The sequence below is a fragment of the Hibiscus syriacus genome, unplaced genomic scaffold (assembly GCF_006381635.1).
Source record: "Hibiscus syriacus cultivar Baekdansim isolate YM2019G1 unplaced genomic scaffold, ASM638163v2 tig00111832_pilon, whole genome shotgun sequence".
In the NCBI taxonomy this organism is placed as follows: Eukaryota; Viridiplantae; Streptophyta; class Magnoliopsida; order Malvales; family Malvaceae; genus Hibiscus; species Hibiscus syriacus.
In genome coordinates this window covers 299,365-319,689 of record NW_024063190.1, presented here as the reverse complement: position 1 = coordinate 319,689, position 20,325 = coordinate 299,365, and the positions used below count along the sequence as shown (strand labels likewise).

General features: G+C 33.2%; 3 protein-coding genes across 6 annotated transcripts; 2 read left to right on the top strand and 1 right to left on the bottom strand.

Moving 5' to 3' along the window:
* Positions 1-1,663: 1,663 nt before the first annotated feature.
* On the top strand, positions 1,664-3,115 carry LOC120171351. Its single transcript, XM_039179064.1, has 4 exons — positions 1,664-1,797; positions 2,177-2,397; positions 2,495-2,558; positions 2,752-3,115. Exons 2-4 carry the CDS (start codon positions 2,210-2,212, stop codon positions 3,028-3,030), a joined length of 531 nt encoding a protein of 176 aa, XP_039034995.1. The 5' UTR covers positions 1,664-1,797; positions 2,177-2,209; the 3' UTR covers positions 3,031-3,115.
* Positions 3,116-6,698: 3,583 nt separating this feature from the next.
* LOC120171350 lies at positions 6,699-8,588 on the top strand. The gene is made up of 3 exons (XM_039179063.1): positions 6,699-6,924; positions 7,588-7,793; positions 8,102-8,588. The coding sequence occupies exons 1-3, from the start codon at positions 6,823-6,825 to the stop codon at positions 8,367-8,369; spliced, it is 576 nt and encodes a 191-aa protein (XP_039034994.1). The 5' UTR covers positions 6,699-6,822; the 3' UTR covers positions 8,370-8,588.
* A 5,465-nt stretch (positions 8,589-14,053) lies between these two features.
* On the bottom strand, positions 14,054-18,074 carry LOC120171349 (protein PTST homolog 2, chloroplastic-like). 4 transcript variants are annotated; one of them, XM_039179062.1, is made up of 8 exons: positions 17,993-18,074; positions 17,379-17,543; positions 16,918-17,090; positions 16,607-16,797; positions 15,841-15,986; positions 15,573-15,720; positions 14,348-14,416; positions 14,054-14,260 (listed from the first exon to the last, which is right to left on the bottom strand). In XM_039179062.1, exons 2-8 carry the CDS (start codon positions 17,381-17,383, stop codon positions 14,165-14,167), a joined length of 828 nt encoding a protein of 275 aa, XP_039034993.1. In that variant the 5' UTR covers positions 17,384-17,543; positions 17,993-18,074; the 3' UTR covers positions 14,054-14,164. The 4 variants fall into 4 exon arrangements, with proteins under 4 accessions (XP_039034993.1, XP_039034990.1, XP_039034991.1 ...); XM_039179059.1 differs by having other exon boundaries at positions 16,918-17,086; XM_039179060.1 differs by having other exon boundaries at positions 16,918-17,086; positions 18,003-18,074.
* Positions 18,075-20,325: the final 2,251 nt, after the last annotated feature.

The window sequence follows — 20,325 nt, the reverse complement described above, 5'->3', positions numbered from 1 at the left end:
ATATATATATATATTAAATTTTTAATAATTTATTATTAGTTTTAGTTTTAGATGTTTTTATATTTTAGATTAAATTTTTTTATTTTTCAAAAATATAATAAACACTTAAACAATTTTTCTATTGGTCAAAAGACTAAATTGAATTTGTTGTAAAGATGATATTAAGGGTGTGTTTGATTCACGGAATGTAAAATTATCAGTGGGAATAAAAGATTACCGAAGAATATGATTACTGAGAATGTTGTATTTTGTGTTTGGTTGATTTAGCAGGAATGTAAGATTACAGTGTTTGGTTAAATGAATAAAATATTATTGGAATGTATATTTTAGCAAATTGTCCTTATTATATATTTGTTTGTTAACAAGTTGAATTATACTATAATATTATTATAATTAATTTATATATTTTCTTTAAAATTTTAAATTCATAAAATTTATATAATTTTTTTACAAAATTAAAAAGATAAATAGGTTTAATGAAATGGTAAAATTTTATTTTAATCCCTGAACTTCATATAAAATTTTAATTATAGATTTTTTTTTGTAAATCTAAAATAGTCTAAGGATAAATTTGTAATTTAACCTTTGTAGAATATTATTATTCAACTATAGAATAATGATATTTTTGAAAAAAAAATTAAGGGCATTTTAGTCCAAAACATCGACAATTCAACAATACCTAAGGGAAGGGGGTAATCACATTCCCGGTAATATACCCAAAAAAGCTACTGTTGATAATAAAAGATTACCAAGGACTGAAAATGTTGGACAACCATACGGGAGAATGATGATTTCATTTTCCCGGTAATAAGATATACTTTAAACTAAACAACCCCAAATATAAAAAGATATTTCAGGGTTATATTAATTTCTGGAAAATTTAGAGGACTTCAAATATCATTAAATCTAGTTAATTACATTTTACTCCTTTTGTTTATTTTTAAATAAAAATTATATTTAATTTTAATTAAATTTTATAGTATTATTTATAGACAAAAATGCTTGAATAATGTTGGAAGGATTTTTTACTTCTCCAAAGAGTGCACCTGTCAAATTATTTCCCCAAATAGATCATTTGCTATAGTGATGCAGATCTCATGGGCAGATGCTGGTGGTGCAGCTTTGTAAGGGGAGGGGAAATGCGTCAAAGTACATGGTGAAGACGTCGAGTAATTCCTGCGACCCGTTAAAAACGTCAAGATTTCTTCGCATCTTCAAGCGTCTTGAAGTTGAAGACTCGGGGATTACCATGCGTCTTCAACGCATTTCCCATCCCCTTGCAAAGCTACATCACCGTCATCCGTCCATGAAACTTGCATCGCCGCAGCAAATGACCTATTTAGAAAAATAATTTAGTAGGTGCACTACTTGAAAAATAAAAATCATTCAAGTATTATTTAAGCATTTTTGCTATTATTTATAAGAAGATTTTATTAAATTATTTAATTTTAAACAAAATATATTTAAAAAGTTTGAGTGATGATATACGGTATAGATCTGAGGTGATCGTGTCTATATATTCTGTCCTTGTACTTGTAGCTGTGATGTTTGCCCAATTGCATAACGACTTTTCTTTTTTATTATAATATTTGTTGAATTTTTGTGATTCTCCTGTCCCTCTCTCTCTCTCTCTCTCTTTCCTTCTTTCTATATCTTCAATAAATCAACGGGACCTCTCCTTTGCCACCCCCCTCTCTTCCCTCGCCTAATTGTTTCCTCCATTTCCATGGTGCTCTGTTCATAATTACTCTCCACTCCAACTGATCTCTCAAAGTACCTGTACAGTTAAAAGCCAAGGTATTACTTGTCTCTCCTTGTTTCTTTTATAGCTCCAATATTTGCCTCCGGTTTTTTTTTTTTGCCTTTCCACTATTTGAGCTCTTCAAACGACGCTTTTTCCGAGATTTCCTTTGTTTTTCCCTCCATCTGTAATCTGAATCATGTCTGTAGCGAAACCTAATTTTAGAAAATTAGAGTTTTTCTTTTTTCTTTCTATTTTTACATAACTTGTCGTAAGCTCGGTAGATCTATGAAGATATTAAATATCCACTTTGTTTATTTAATTTTTTGTTTGAGTAGATCCGTTGATCTGAATCTTTCTTTTTCTGAGTTGGTTGTAATCCTTGTTTTATGTTCGAATACGATGTTTGATTAAGTACCTGTTTGTGCTAAATAGGAGAACTAATTATTATTAAAAAAAAAGGGAAAGATGAACCGGTGTGCAATCCAACAAAGCGAAATCGGAAGCAGCCATGGCGAGATGCGGAGCACCTTTTCCGTTTCGGTTATGGTTGCGGAACGGAAAGAGACCGTGGTTTGCCCGAAACCACGTCGTTTAGGTCTCTTGAACACTCCCTTCAACGACTACCCTGTTAGGTCCCCTAGATGGCAACTTTGGTAATTTTCTCTTCCTTATATGCCCTTCATTTTCACTGTTGTTTTCGTTTTTCAACAAATAGATTTGATAAAGAACATTTTTTTTAATGTTTTCCAGCCATCAAGCGAAGGTCTGTGATTCAAAAGGAGGGAGTGATGTTTTAGATATGATTCTTATGAAGGTATGTTTTTTTCTTTCTTGTAACATATATATATATATATATACAATACCTGAATTAACCATAATTATTAAATCAGAATTTAAATGTATTTAAACGTGTTCGAATCTACGATTCCGTTGTGTTTTTGGAAAAACTTCATAATTCTTAGAATTTATCAGTATATGATGTGATTATTGTTTTTGAAATTCAACAGGGTGGAAGTGGAGTGGAACAAACTTGTAAAGACATAGGGTCGTCGCCCCCATTTTTTTGTGGGTCGCCGCCGAGCAGAGTATCTAACCCGCTAATACAGGATGCCCGATTTGGGGACGAGACGGCTATGATCCCGCTGCCTCCGTTGTCTCCATCATCCTCTTCAAGGAAAGGTAGCTGTGTCCGGGCAAATTTTGGTAACAAACCAGCTGTGAGAGTCGAGGGGTTCGATTGCCTCGACAGGGATCGTCGAAATTGCCGTATATCTGCACTGGCATAGAACCCCGTTTCAATCCTAAAAAACGGTACATAGATATGAACCGAAAGGTGCTTTAATAATGTCACTTTTAAAACAGAGTAAGAGAGAGAGAAATGAGAGGAACCCTTTTGTTGGTATGTAAATGTGTTTGTGAGGGGTTCCTTTAATTCTTTCGATGTAAATGATGGTGTCTTGTCTTGCAAGTAAAGGAGTTTCGTCAACAAAAATAAGCTTGGGAGAGAGGCGTTTGTTTAGGTGTAGTTGTAAAAAACGCCATGAGTCTTTTCCTACTGGTTTTTGTTTTTGTTGGTCTTTTGAAGTTTTGATGATGAGTGGCTGATGGAGAGAAAATATTTACAAATTTTGAAGCTGGTAATTGAGCCTAATTTAAGACATTTGACAATTTGTATAATGATTCTTCTTTTGTGGTGTTGATTCTGCATCTCCGTCTTTTTATTCGTATTGGTTCATTGTCATCGTTTTGGTGGTTAAATTATTTGGTAATGGTACCATTTGTTGATGCTTGCTTACGAATCACGCTCGTATGGCTTGAAGGCAGTGCTTGAAAATGTTGATACCCACAATTGCTCAGTGGCACCAAGCCACTTCCCGAGAACAACTTTGCGTTCTTATCCCCCGTCCACGTGAGTAACGAGGAGTTTTTTATAAATATTTTTTTTTATAGTTCAGATATGTAACCAAGCTCACGACACTTGAGCTGCTGCTGCTTCAACAAGAACCTATATTTCCCTCGACGGAAAAGAAAGCTCACAACCACAATTTCTTTGCCCCTTGCCATAGTCACAAATTGGTCTGCTAGCGGTTTGCTTCACGATTAACATGGCTAACCTTCACTTCCCAATCACGTTTTAACAGCTTGCGGATCCAAAGAGTTACTGCTCCATTCTGCTCCATCCTTCTATCATTCTTAAGAATCTTCACTGCCATGGCGCAATCCGTTTCCCATTCTATCCTACGAAACCCCAAATTCCAAGCAAGACTCAGAGAATCATAGATTACCCATAACTCCGCCGATAAAGCCGAATAACTCCATCTACCTTGGTCATCTCGAATAACTCCTGCCGCAGCCGCCATCTTTATCTGCCCTCCTACGGCTCCATCTGCGTTAACTTTGACCCAGTTCCTGGTAGGTGTACACCACCGTGCAGCAGTCCTCACACTACTGCGATTAACTGCGACAACAGTCTCCCCTGCCACCATTTCATTTTTAATCCGAATGTTCTGTGCCACCAGATCCTCATGCTCCACGCAGTCCGGGTTGAAAGTAACAATACACCTGTATTTCCAAATTTTCCAGCATACTATGGCAAAAAGCACATCCTCAATTTGTACTTTCAATGGCAAATCGACCATTATTCTTCAAATTAACCCTAATCCAATCTACATAGGGTAGCGTAAGAAAGCTTTGGAAACTATCCCCATGAACTAACTTACACCAAATATTCAATAGTATTTTTTAATAAAATATCCAATGTTTTGTTTGATGTGATACTCGTATTTCTATACCAAAAATTTAATAAAAAACTCTCATTAAAAAAGATTTTTTCCATCCCATTACTATTGTATATGATTTTTTTTGGATAAGTAAATTATATTTCATCTAAAAGAAACAGCATAGCTGTTACAAACAAACTTGCCTTAGCCTAGATCAGGTTCCAATTTGTGTACAAGTATCTATTACCCTCATCAACTCTGTGTACACTAAGGCTATACATTTTTGTTTTCACCGCTACTTTAATTCTATTTACAATTACCTCGCTAGTGCTTGAAAGACCACGGAACTACCTGTGGTGGCGTTCTTCCCAAATATGATAAAGAAACCCGGTCCAAGCAAGCTTAAGGATCCGACTGCGAAGAGATTTGCCCTTCAAATTCTCGATCAACCAATAAAGACGCTGATCCCAGTTGAAATCCACATAACGAATCCCACACAGCCGTAGAACATTACTCCATACATCCTTAGTATAAGGACAATCTGCAAATAGATGATCACGTGATTCCCTACCAGAACCGCAAACCATACACACATCATCAATATCCAAGTCAAAACGAACAAGCCTGTCCTTAGTTGGCAGCCTATCGAGGGTAACCATCCACACAATAAGGGAAAATTTTGGAATATGAAAAGGGAACCAGATAATCTTGTGCCAACTCACCTTCTCTCTACTTATTCGAACACCATCCCAAATCCATTTACCATTGATCTGGCTTAAATCAGTACCAGAAGCAAATAATCTCCTCGCATCGTCTCGAAGCCTCAGTAGTTTACTTAAAATCCATTTACTATTGTCTATGGTTGACTAAATGTATAATATTAGAAAATTAATTTGTTCTCATACAAAATTATATAAAATGATAAATAATAAAATTATTTCAAAAATTAATTTTTTAGTTTGATAAATTTATTTTGATGAAATAAAATATATAAGTATTGTTATTTGTTATTTTTAATATGATATTTTGAATAAACTAATTTTAAAATTTAAAAGAGATAAATTTAATGAGACAAATAAAGTAACATTTATATTTTAATAAAATACCATGTGTATTATCATAGTATTTGAATTAATGTCGTTTATATGTATTGTACATCAGTTTTTATTTTATGTTATTATGATATTTGAGTTAACTTTATTAATAAGTGTAAGATCAAGTATATATATTATAACAGCATACAATGGTAATTTAAGTATCATATTATTTTTTTTTTAAAAATATTAGATTCACATTAAATATTTTATAAACATACCTATATTATATTAAAATTTTTAAAAATCTAGAACATTTGACATTTTTCTCAAAATACAAGACCGATTGTGACGTTGAACATTTTATTTTCTTAAAATTAGTACATATATTGTGAGTAGAAAAAAATAGTTTAGTTAATATAAGAAAGCTTTTGAGTAAATTATATATTTATAATCTAAACTATCAGTTTTGGCCTATTTTATTATCTAAATTTTTAATTTTTTCAAAATCATACTTTACGTTTAGTTTTTGTTTCGTTCCGTTAAAATTTTAATAAGTGATTTGCAAGTGTCACATTTTTATAGGTAAATTTCATCATTCATCACTCAATTATCTTCTCACCCCTATTTTGGTAACAAAGTTTATTTTTTAATTTAATTGCTTAACTTTTAAATTACTCCTAATTCAATCACTCTAACTTTCAAATTTATTTTTTTATTTTTCATTATATATTAATAAAATAATAAAAAATCATTTCACAAAAAAAATTAATAAAATAAATTAGAGTGATTAAAATAGGAGCAATTTGAAAGTTGAGTAGTTAAATATAAAAAAATTAAACTTTAGTACCTAAATAGGAATGGGAATCTATTGAGTATAAATAATATAATTTACTCATAAAAATACAATGCTTTTTTAATGACGATATATTAAAATGAAATAAAAAATAAATATTAAGTATAATTTTGAAAAAATTAAAAGTTTAGATACTTAAATGAACTAAAATTAATAATTTAAGTACTAAACGCTGAATTTACCCAAATGTTTTTACTCGCGCGGAAAATGGTAGAAAATTAGTAATCATTCATCAAGGCGCGTGCTTTATCGACGAGAAGAAAAGGCGTGGGTTAAAGTTGGAGACTTTTTAGAGAAACAAAATAGCCACCCTTTCTCTGCTTTCCACTAGTACTACACTCTTTACAAGGTAAAACACTTTGCTCTTCTTCGCTATTAAGCTTTGCTGCACTTCACACTAGCAGGCTACACAAACAAGGCCGCTCTCTCTGTGTCCCCCACTTTCAATCTTCCTCTTACAAACCAGAGATGGGAGAAGGAAAGGGCTCCACCCTCGTTCACCTTCTGGTCGTAGTCCTTTGCTTGGTCGCCTTCGGCTTCGCCATTGCTGCTGAGAGAAGAAGAAGTGTTGTAAGCCCCTTTTTCTCTCTTTTTCACCTCTGCTTCCGATACCTCAACAATTCATCTTTGTTTCTGAGCTTATGTGTTTTTGTTCCTAAGGAAATTAGGCTCTTTGATTGTGATTTGTAGAGATCTGTGGGTTTTGTGAGGGAATTTTTGCTGGGTTTTGTTAGGATGGTATGTTTGAAGTCTCAGATTCTCTGCAACTATTTCTTTATTCTAGGATTCCACATGTTGAATATTTTATTAATTTATGTTTTTTCATTGAAGATCTGCATTTAAGGTTATTTAATTAAAGCTCATCAATTTTTTCTTGAAAATGTGAAACTAAAGACATATACATTGCTGGCATCTCTCTAATCTTTTATAGAAGAGTGAAAGAATAAGACGATCCGTGGTCTATAGACTAAATTGGTGCTCTTATTATGTGGCTGAATTCTTTGTTTAATTTTAAATGGTAGGAAATATGGGCAGCTGGTAGATTTTGTTTAGGGTTAATTCTACTTGTGTAGTTATTTTGTAAGGCAATGGGGGGTGCATATGACTCCGTAATTAGCGACTTTCGACCTCCTCTTCGGGGATACCTTGTGCCTGGCCAGCCATCTGGCTATGACTCGGCCAAGTGCATTGTTTCATTTATGTTCTTTTAACCTTTACTTTGCCGCATTGCAGGGAACGGTTGTTAAAGATAACATATCGAATTCCACATATTGTGTCTACAACTCGGATGTTGCAACTGGCTATGGAGTTGGTGCTTTCTTGTTTCTTCTTTCAGGAGAATCCCTGTTGATGGGAGTTACGAAGTGCATGTGCTTTGGAAGACCATTAGCACCGGGTGGTGACCGAGCTTGGTCTATCATCTATTTTGCTTCATCATGGTAAGTATTTCTGGTTGGCATACCGCATAATGTTCATCTTCCATCACACTTCAAGGGGCTTCCTATATCTGATTGGTCACCCTATTAATTTTCATCTCCTTGCCAGAATCTGAACATCTATGTATGCCATAATACAACCTTCTCTACCATTTGACCAAATATGATTTATGTTTAAATCTCGTTGATTGATCGTCTTTCTTGCTCGTTTTCTATGTGGCATTCTGCTCATATCATATCACACACTCATATATCTTCTGTTTACCCTGCTTGTTTTGAGATTTCAATTGCTGGTGCACCTGCGCTTGCAGGTTGACGTTCTTGGTTGCGGAAGCATGTCTAATAGCGGGTGCAACAAGGAATGCCTATCACACCAAGTATCGCGGGATGATTTATGCCCAGAATTTCTCCTGTGAAACATTGAGGAAAGGCGTCTTTATAGCTGCAGCTGTGTTTGTGGTCACGACAATGGTTCTCAACGTATACTACTACATATATTTCACCAAGGCAACCACCACGACACCGGCTCACAAGGCGAACCGCACTAATCCAAGTGTCGGGCTGACCGGTTATGCATAAAGATTAAATTTACTCGATTAAAGAAGTTAGGCAGATTAGTGTTTGAGCCCGATTGACATTATAATAAAAAACTGTACTTGTTATGCTCGTAGCTTTACGAGTGACGTTATGGTGCAGGTAATGAATGTTCAGTGTCGATGGAGCGATAGATTTGCTAAGAACAATGTACGTAATGATTAATGAAATGCATATGGGTATGAGCAGGTATGGATTTTTTTATTCATTTTTTCCTCCTCGTTATCATCTTCATCAATTTTAAGATATTTTTTCCTTGGAAAATCGCCGTTCTCTGATATCATTAGTTTCTTACTCCGTCTAACAAATTATTACATATCATTCATAGAGAGCAATATTCGTCGACATCTCACATACAAACTAATTACATGTTTAATTTCCTCTTCTAATAATTTTACTTGCAAATATCATATATAAAATAATTATTTATTTTCTTAAAAATATTTTTTAATAATAATATTAAAGGTAAATTATACATTTAGTATTTAAACTAATAGTTTTGGTTTGTTTTAGTACTTAATCTTTTAGGTTTTTCAAAACTATACTTAATGTTTTAGTTTTTGTTTCATTTTAGTACCCCGTCGTTAAAAACTTAACGGATGGGGCGGTGGATGGATAACCAATCCAAACGATAGAGCATGAGAGAATGATGAGTCGACCAACATAGTCTAGTTTTAGGCCTATCAGACGATTGATGACGGATATCGAAAGACGAAGAAGTCAAAGAGTCCATATTGGATTTGGAGAGGTTGAGCATTTTGCGGTGAAACTGGGGCTAAAATTATGTTCAGGGGTCAAAAAGGAATGGGTCGAAAAGTTTTAGCTTCATCGGTCGAGAGATTCGATGATTGAAAACTGTAGATGCGATAACTGGCGAGCTCATTCGTTAAGTTTTTAATTGTGGAACACTAAAATAAAACAAAAAAATGAAACTTTACGTATGATTTTGAAAAAAAAAATTGAATATTTAGATACTAAAATTGACCCAAACTGATAGTTTAGGTATTAAAAACATAATTTACTCTAATATTAAGCTTGTAACCTTAAACCTAAATTTCATTTTCATACATTTTTCAAAAATAATATAAAATTAATTTAAAATTTAATAAAATTAAATCAAAGCTTAATATAAAAATAAGTACTCAAACTATAAATAAAATTAACTTTAGGTGTTTAAAGAAATTTTTATTAAAAATAAGTATATAATATTTTCTCCGTTACACTTTTAAAAATATTACTAGGTTATGACGACCGATGTCAAGTTACATGTGTCATTATAATATTTTTTTGAAATTTTTATTTTTAAAAATAGAAATATTAATTTAAAAGAAATTCACCCGGTGCGTTGTCCCCTCCCAACCCCCTGCTTTCTCGCCCTCTCATTGCCGCCGTTGGCATCATCGGCCGAAAGCAGAGACAAGCAATATAGTCAAGCCGGGGTGAGTCAATTTTTATAAATAACAACCGAAGCTCCAATATGGTGGTGGCGGCGTTGCTGCGTTTACACCGTGTGCAAGGGAGAGGACGATGGGGAAAGACGGTAGGGGACGACAAAGAGGCAGAAATTTTTATTTAAAAAAAAGATTTTTTTTTTAAATATAATAGTGACACATATCATTTAATTTAAATTTAACGACTGTTATATAGTATTTGAAAACGTAATAATTTTTTTTAAGACATTTATTTTTAAAGTTGGCTTTAGTATAATTTCAACATTAATTTTACATTAAACCTTGAATAAATGGATAAGCAGACCTACTGAAAACTTTTCAGATTCTTTAACAAGTATTCAGGGGACGGAAATGGTGGTTGATGGGCTTGCTGGTTGGCTGGAAGGGCTGCGTGCATCCACCTGAGTCGGTCGAGGCATGTGGTTTTCCGAAGGGATTTCACATGGCGATTGAGAATGGTCAGAAGAATGTGGTTGTCGAGGGAAACGTCATCTCCATTGTAAACTGTTTGAGTAACCCTCATAATATATTTTATTAATTAGATTTTTAACTGTCGTATTGGACGTAAAACTTAAAATAATAATGCTATAAACGTTATACACCTGCTTGTTATACAATTCGAGACGGAAATAAAATATCAAATTTTATTAATAAAAGAGAATGAACAATTTAGAATGAACCCGAATAAACATAGAGTATTAAACTTAAAATTAGTTGAAGCCTGCTACTTCGCAGTTTCCTTAAGACATACTTTCGGATTTCGGTCACCCCTTGGTGTTCGAGATATCTTGCTCGTATGTCTCTCAGGATACAACAATGATATGATCAGCGCACAGTAGCACAACTTGCGAGATCACGAACCAAATCTTCCTATAGACTATCACCAAAAACAAGAGAGAAATAAAAAAGTTTTTGAACAGTGTTTAACCTAGCAGGTTAGCACAATATTTATAGTGTTTCACAAGGGAGACGAATTGGAAATAATATATTAGGGCTTTTAATTAGTATTTGAATAAAATAAGAAATAATCAATTAATACCATATTATATCGAATATATTCGTGAATTGCAAGTCATATCATATTTAATATTTGAATTAAAAAGAAATCACATAATATCCACAGGCCCGACCGATCTGGACATTCGCGTCGCCCACGTCGTCCGGGTTTTCGAATAAAAATATAACTCTTACTTGAGGAAAATATTTAATTTGTAGTGGGGTAAAATATCTACAAGCCTTGATCGATTCGGACATTCGCATCGCACCCGTCATACGTGTGCACCCTTAACCTCAAAGTGTTCAATGAGCTTAGGTTTGCACCCCTACACTTGCGCGCGTGACTACGCTTCTCTCGAACACCTAGTCTTCTACTTAAGAAATTGACACTCTCATGCCTCCTACAATCTTAAGAGATTAAGAATTAATAAGCAAAACAAGTAATAAACAAAAGAAAACATTAATCAACTATTAACAGTATCAACCCCAATCAACCATTAACAGTATCAACCCTAATCATTCAATGACTTGCAAGATGGTTTGTGTATATAAACCATTTCTTTGCTTGATATCACATCGATATAAATTTTTTCATTTTTCTTACACAACACAATTCACATGTACTCTAATTTGAGCATCAATTTCTCATTCATCACTCAACCGTTTTGAGCATATGAGATATCGTTGTAAAGATCTCACGTAGTAGAATATGAATCAAAAAATTAATTATTCGATTCTTCATCTTTACACTTAGAAAATATGCTCCAAAGTTTCAATTTATCAAATTTCCAACACTGTTTTGACAAAAAATTTAAATATTAAAAATATAAAATAATATAATTTAAACACTTATTTTTAGTTAAACCTTTGCATTCTTCACATTTTTATTAAATTTGAGAATTAATTTTTATCCAAATTCAATAATTAATTAAATAGTGTCTTTAAAAAAATATTAAAAGTAAAATGAACTGGATGAATATTCAAATAATTAAATTATTTTTATTAATCAATTAATTACATTAACTTATATAATTCAAGGTTTAGGGAACTTTTAGTCGTTAAAATTATAATCATAACGTTGTAATGTTTTTTTAGATTATAATATTATCCAATGATCTAAATCATATAACTTGCTTAATTTATTATTAATAAATTAATAATTCATCAAATCTTACGATTAAATGAAAGTAAAAAGACTAAAAATTACAAGATTGCATCAAAGTTTGATGGTACTTACAATATTTTATTATTCGGACACACCTACTCAACATCTTGGCGAGATTCGTGCTCAACTTCATCGGCTTCTCAGTTCTCCCATGTTTTCACCGATTAATTTGTCCCCAAATTTTCAAGTCGTTTAAATTAAATCTTAATAATTTTGTAAGTATAAATGATTTATGAGTTTATATTTAATATATAAGTTATTTACATCATAAATGATAAATTTTATAAATAATTTTAATTTAGGCTTAAAGTAAAAATAAGTATCTAAATTATATTTCTTTTTACTTTGGTACTTAAATTATTTTTTGGTCAAATTAGATACTTAAATTTTTGTATTTAATTATTTTAGATTTTAATGTTTTTAAGTTAGAACAACCGATAAGATGTTGACACGCAATGATAAAATTCATCATTTTTTGTTGGGGCATTTAACAAAATTAAATTCGTCATTTTTTGTTGGGGCATTTAACAAAATTGTACGTACTAAAAGAACTTATAAATCTTAAAATTCACATGTTCACATAAAAATTCAAAAAAAAATATATCGTTATTCTCACATTGACGTAACCCCAGATTACGTTCTGTAAACGAAAGATTAGCATCTTCAACAACCAGAGACTTGAGAGGAGATTGACTACAACTCTTATACTCTAGCCTTTGAGTTGACGATGGCATATTAATTTCTATATTTTAAAGTCTTTTTTTTAATAAAAAATCTAGCCTTTTTTGTTTAGCACAACTTGTAACATATAACAATAAAAATATATTAATTTAATTTTATAATAAATTAACATAATATAAAAATTAATCAATAAAATTTCTATTTTCTATTTATATTTGAAGTAAAACCATAAATATAAATTGAATTAAAAAAATATTTTAAAAAATCTTATCTTCAACGGAAATAAAATATTTGATAATTTGATTGAAGTCCTCACACATAGAAGATGAACAACTCAAAGAATATTAACAATCAAACAAAGAAAAAACAATATAAAATATTCTTTCCAGTGCGACACGATATGATTGATTAGCTAATATTTCAAAATTTAATATTGATTCATTAGAACCGTATAAACCGATACCCAAAACTCTTATTAATAGAAAAATGGAACCCCTGCATATATATAACTGAATTCAACCCAATGGTGCATATATATACGTGTTAGAAATAAGACTGATATGAAACCAAATATTAGCATTAATTGAGAAAGTAAATCAAATATCAATTGTGTCATGGAAGAATCATTCATTATCTTAAAAATAAATTTACTTTGATCAGTGTATTCATTGAAATAGACGTTGTCTATGGTGATTATCACAAATTTTCAATACTTGTACACATAAAAAATGAAATAATTAATAATTAATATTATTTTTAAAAAAAGATGGATGAAATCTCTCTAATTTTTGAACTTGGGACTGGATGAATGTTTTTGCAAATGCACAAACAGTGACTTAATTGGATTACTAATGGTTTAATTCGATTTTAATAATCAAATTCTAAATTAATATAATGGTAAAAATGTACACTTCTCTTCTATTTTCGTCTTGTCTATGGATGTTTGTTGTCTCCTTTAAAAAAAGAAAGAAACTATTTTCGTGGACCATGATTAGCACGTGCGCACCATGTCTCCATTGTCAGTTTATCCATAGCTAAGGGCGCAGCTATGTCTAATGGGCCTAAGAGTCCATCGAGAACGATGGCTCTGCCTTTTTATTTAACAAAGGGAAAAAGACTTGTTCATGTTCCTTAACAAACGGTGGGAAATATGAACGTGTTCATGTTCCACCACCCTCTTGGAGACGATTCCAGAATCAAAGTAAATCAATTCTAAAAAGAAATATGAGCAAAACAATCTCATTATTGCATTATCAACAAGGTGGAAAATAGATCATTTAACGGAAAAAGGGTATCGGTTTTTTTACATACGTTATACGAATGGCTCGAAAAAGAATCATTAAAATCAACCTTCTACCAGCTCTATTCTACTTGTCTACAATAAGGAAACTAAAAAAGAAAAATCAAATGCATTTAATCCTATGTTACCATTTTTGTGATGAATGATCTTACCATGCCCACTGTATGCCTCTAGAAGTCTGGCCTCCTCATGTGATGATAAGTAGATTGTTCTCAAATCCATTGTAGTTAACGATAGGGCGCAAGGGATCAAGCTTCCATTCACCATCAACGATGAATTTAATCTACACAGGGTAACGGAGCTGAGTTGTGCAACGTGTAAGTAAATATCAACAATTTAGAATCGAAACCAAGTTGACGTAAATATGCACCTCGTATTTCCCTGGATACAACTTCAAGTGTACAGAAAAAACACCACCACTCGATTTCTCCATCTTTCTCTGCAAGATATGATCATAATTCATAAGCTACCAAACAATGAGAAGAATCCAGATTACAAGCATGTTGGATCACTAATTTGCCTCATTGGAAGGTTAAGTGCAGAATACAAAAGGATTATCATAAACGGAGACGTAATGAAACCCCTCGTGTGAGAGACATGAATATTGTAGTGGCCACTAACCACTTGTCTGACTAACATTAACACAACACAACTGGTGAGAAATGATGTTGTCAAGTATGCAAATCATAGAACACTACAGAATCCTACTGTTAATGCTTCAAAATTAGAACTGAATGCATGAATTCTTGTCATCTCCACTGCTAAACTAGAGCTAAAAGTAGAAAAAAACACTTTCCTCGCTTTAGGAAATATAAACACCAGAACTTGAAAGCGGTACTTCCCGTTGACAATGAGATACAACACATATTTTTAAAGCAAGGGAGTATGCACTCAACCCACCAAGCAAGAAGCAGACGCTGCAAGAAAGTTTATTGCAGACAGCCGGCATACCATATAGAGCATTCCAAGAGAGACGAAGTAAGGAAAGCAGGCGCTGTTTTGCTTTACCAAAAAGCAAGGACCGTTACAGGTAAATAATATGTCACTCCACACTGGGTAACACAAAGTCCGTCTCAGCCCACAGGGACTCACATTTTTCTTACTTAAAGATATGCCCAATCAAACTCTAGTATATCTGCTTCAATCCATTAACACTCAACAGTTCTATCTACAAAGGGAGACCACAGCTTGATTATCATTTGAACTGTAGTACATACAAATGCAGGATTCACAGGTCCATTTTGGGATACGATGCATGTATTTTGAGCATTCTAAAGTTCAAAGGAATTCTAGGTCTAGACACACAACAATCTGCTTACTTGCGACTTTCGTTAATTGTTTCATTTTCCTCGCCAATTTAACTGTGTTTCTCTTTTTCCATATAGCATCACAAACATTTTCCCCCTAAAGTCTATCAACATGATTACGAACAGAACAAGACTATAAACTCAAGATAAACGTGAAAAACAAAAACAGGTAGTTTATGTACATGATTTATTAACTATACTCGAGAATTGTACATTAATTAATGAATGCACAAATCAAGAAAAATATAATTATCAACTCTGTCTAGTCAGTTTGAGGTGCAAGCAAACCTTGGTTGTCCACCCATCAAATGATCCTGCCAACAGCACCTCTGATCCAGAATTAGGCCATACTATGCAAGCAGTACGAAGAAGTTGTAAAGCTCTACGAGCATGATCAATCCTTTTATGTTTCTCGTCCACAGTCTTCCGTGCATCTCTGTCAAAGGAACATAGAAATATGATGCTTTTGAAGTAAAATAAGGTAGGTATTTTCTTAAAATTGCACAAATTGTGCATAAGGTTGATATTTTCTTAAACTAGCATAAGTAATGCATACATTATTGCCAATGCCATCTTCCCTTCTAAAACTGCCAGCCTTGCCCGTAGTGATCGCAAACTGTCCTGGGCATTCAATATTTCATTTTCCTGGAACTCCCAAGCATCAGAAAGCTTATGGAAACTGTCCGTGGAACTTCCATCACCCTAGGTATCAGGGTTAAAAGTTAACCAATAACTCAAAATAAATACACCGTAACTGCACAATAGAAGGTTCCCAATCCTAACTAATCCAGAAGTCCAATTAAATCTTCAGTCAGCACGTATTGACAAAACAAAGCTTCAATTCTCTTCTTTTTCAAAGCACTCATCCAAGCTAAATTACGCCATAAACAAACAGATCCTAAACAGAAAGATACAATAAGAAAATCTCATAATGATAATTCATGAATTACTGATCCATTCCTTGCACTGGCATAAATATCACTTGATCACTCTTTCTTCCTTCAGAAATAGAACTAGCTGCCTCCACCTCTAATACTCTCCCTCCATCCTCTGTTTTTTCAATTTTTTTCCTGTCCTTTCTATTTGTATTTCTAAAGTAATAAAAATGAAAGGAGGTCTTGTTCAACTTGTAATGAAACTGTCTGGAATAGAAAAACTGAACTGCAAATATAGCTATACTTACTTTCAATTACCTAATTCTCAAGCAAAGCCACAAAAATACTTATGATTTTGTTTCCATTTCAAGGGGGAAACAAAAACGAATTTGGCAAAGTAGTAACATTATATTAACATAAAAACTGAAACAGAGATCATTTGCTCACCTCCTGTGATGAAACCTCGGTAACATTAGACCTCAATGTCTGCAGTACAGATGAAAGTTTCAACTTCAAGTGCTCAAGACGACTTTGTATTTCATTGTGATTAACATCTTTTCCCGAAGCACATGACTCCTTTCTTCTGTCTAGTTCATTGGATTTATTTCTTATTTTGAGTGACTCATACCCTGAAATATTTTTGATCAATTCGTTTTGTTGGAGATAGTTTCAGAAATTGTAAGTTGCACTAGTACGAATAGAAGTATCTAATATCCAAATTTCAGATATGAAACATCTGAAAACAGTAGATGGGCTACCTTCAAATTCCTTGCCAGCAAATCCTGCTCTTTGAAAGCTCCACTCTCTCCATGTTGGATTTCTTAAACCATCAATGACTGATAGAGACTCGTTCTGACAAAAATTGGCATTGGTATAATTGACTAGGCCAGCTGAATGATGCAAGTACTTTTCTACGAGGACCACCAACTGTCTTTTACAACATAACAAACGCAAAAATTTATGATTATGATAAATTCCACACAAGAAAGCCGATGATCAAATTGAAGAACACAGAATCAATCTTAAAATGGATGAGACGTCGATAACAGTTGTGGCGAAATATGATTATCCTAAAGAAGAAAATAAAATATCTTTATTCACATAAGTAAAATATGAAACCAATCTAAGCTGAAAAGTGATACAAGGATGTAAGAATGATTAAACTGAAAAGTGATACAAGGATGTAAGAATGATATTGAAACTGAAAAATCCAACATACCGCATCTGTTGAAGCTTGGACAAGAGATTCTTCTTCAGTACAGTTAGTTTGGGAACAAGTAGTATCACCTTTGTCTTTGAAATCAATCCCAAAATTCATATTCCTTTCTTTCTCTAAACGACTCAAATACCGTTAATGCCACAATCATCCTCAGCTGCAGCTTCTCTAAACAAACAAAAACATTTGTCAAAACCCCACCCAAGACACAAATCTCTCAAGATTCCAGCATTCTCTCCTTTGCTCTAATTTCAAAAATGAGATTAACTGGTTTGCAGGAAAAACTATAAGCTCATTTGAAGCAACACATTTGACTTTACAATTATTTATTCCAAACATGACAAAAATATAACTACCAAGAAATTCCACGACATTGATTGTTCTAACAACATAACACATTCAAACGCTAAAGCCATCTCACAGGTAACATCAAATCAGTCTTCCACAAAAAAGAAAGATTAAACATTTGTAATTATTTATTCCATACACGAGAATGATAAAACTACAAAGAACAAAATTCAATAAGGCATTTAAATAACAACTGCAAGAAACAAGTTTTCTGTCAAAAGGCTAAACTATATTAAGGAAGTAAAACCCCAGAAAATAAAATATCTCACAGTGAGCTACCAGACGAGGAAGTTGAGCTAGAAGAATTCAGGGCCAAATTAGGAGTCCCATTACTTTCAACTTCAAATTGAGCTCCTTGGGTCTGGTTATCCCATTTCTTCTCCGTATCCATAAAGTCCCAATCTTTGATACCAGTTTCTTGAAACCCATGTTGGTTATCAATATCATTATCCAAGTCCCAGCCCATAGAAAGCCACCCTCCTTGTCTCTTAATCCCTTCAACCAGATCCATCCTCCCAGCATCAACCAGCTCCTTCTTGCTAGGAAAAGCCTCGGGTTTGTCACTATTTCTCATGAACTCCAATATCTCAGCTCCAATCCCAAATCCCCGTCATTGTCCCACCCTTTCTTGCACCAACAAGACCACCAAGAAACCCTTTCTTTCTCTTCCCCGAACACTAAACCACGAACGTTATTCAGCTTCAGAGACACCGAATTCCCTTTATATCCGGGGGTAATCCCGCATAAACAGGACGGGATAACCCGAGAACGGTAGCGAGTTAGAAACGAATGGGGCGAGACGAGAGTATGGCTGGAGGAGGTGAAGGCGGCCATGGTTCAGGCATTTCTCCGAACACTTTGCTGACGGGTAAAAGAGAATCAAAAAGATTCCATCTTATGGTATTTTTAAGGCGTGGATAGAGAGGGAAGTGGAGGGAAATGATAGGAGAAAATCAATAAAAAGGAAAGGAGAGAGAGAGAGAGAGTTGGAGAGTTTAAGTAACGAACAATACTACCGAAAAGCGTAACCCTCATTTAATGTGGAGGGGGAGCACTGTTTTACATAATTTTGGGCGGGCAATTTTTCTCTCATTGTTACTCTAATACTATTTATTTACTAAACAGTTTAGTAATTAAAGGTTTAAAAATGTTTCAAAAATGAATAAATTGATTTAAGTTATATAAACTAAGTGACTTTAATAATTAAAGATTTGATTATTATCCCTTTAGTTATAAATTTAAGTACAAGCCTTATAAAAGTATATCAACGTTTAACGTCAAAAAATTAAAAATCTTTTAAACAAATATTACCTTATAATTACTTCAGTTTATTCAAAAAATGATTTAAATTAAAAGTTTATAGAATGATCTTAATAATAAAAATTATTATTCTTTTTAAAATTTGAGTTTAAACAATTATATTTATAAGATATATATATAATTTGTCAATAAATTAAAATAATTTGAAAATATATTATTTTATAATTATTTAAAAAAATATTAAGTCATTATCAAACCTCTGATTTTATGGAATCTTTGGACTCGAAGAAATAGATTAATCTTTGATATGGAGTTTATGGAACTAGAGAGTGTGCTTGAAAAGAGTCTACGAATGCACCAAGAACATCTTCAAGCCCACCGCCACCACCTGAACAAAGAGGAGGAATCAGGAATGACCGTCAAGTTGGCTGTCTCCACAGCAGGGATGGCTCAAGCTGAATATTGATGGTTTCAGACGTTCAGATTCGGGGCTAAGCACGTGTGGTGGAGTGCTTAGAGATTCAGCTGGTTGCTGGGTCGCCTGTTTCTAAAGAGAAAATAACCTCAGTGACCGAAAATGCCTTATAATATACGAATTAACCAACTTTTTTTGGATTTGCCAAAATGACCAACAAATTCGCAACGCGAACTCCAATTTCGTAACCCAGTTTCCAATTTCGCAACGCGAATCTGTAAATCGCAACGCGAATTTGTAAATCACAACACAGAAGTCAAATTCGTAACGCGATAGTCAAATTCGCAACGCGATAGTCAAATTCACAACACAAAAGTCAAATTCGCAACTGAATTTCAAATTCGCAACACGAATTTAGTTTCACAACACAAATGTTTTGGGTATATAACAACGCAGCAGCATCAACTCATAACCTAAATCCCTAAATCGCAACTCATTCCATCTCCATCTATCACTCTCTCCGGCGACATCCGTTCCTATATCCAACGACATCCTTCCCCATCTCTAATTTTTTTTACATAATTTTATTTCTATATAATTTTCAATGGTTTCTCTCCCAAATTATCAACTATCAACTTAATAAAGGTATGTTTTTCTCTAAGTTAGTGATGATATCTAGTTTATAGCTCGTTTGTTTAGTAAATTAATTTACAATTTGTAGAATGAAATCATCTAATGTTGATCATGTTTGGATAGATTTGTGTTTTGGAGGGTCATGGGAGAATGTTCATGGTGTTTTACAATATGTGCCTTTACCCATGAATCTTCAACTAAAACTGTCATTAAAAAAGTTAACTTATGAAACTCTAATGTTACGTGTTGCAAAGAAATTGAATTTAGAGCCTCTAAGTGGATTTAGGCTATCTT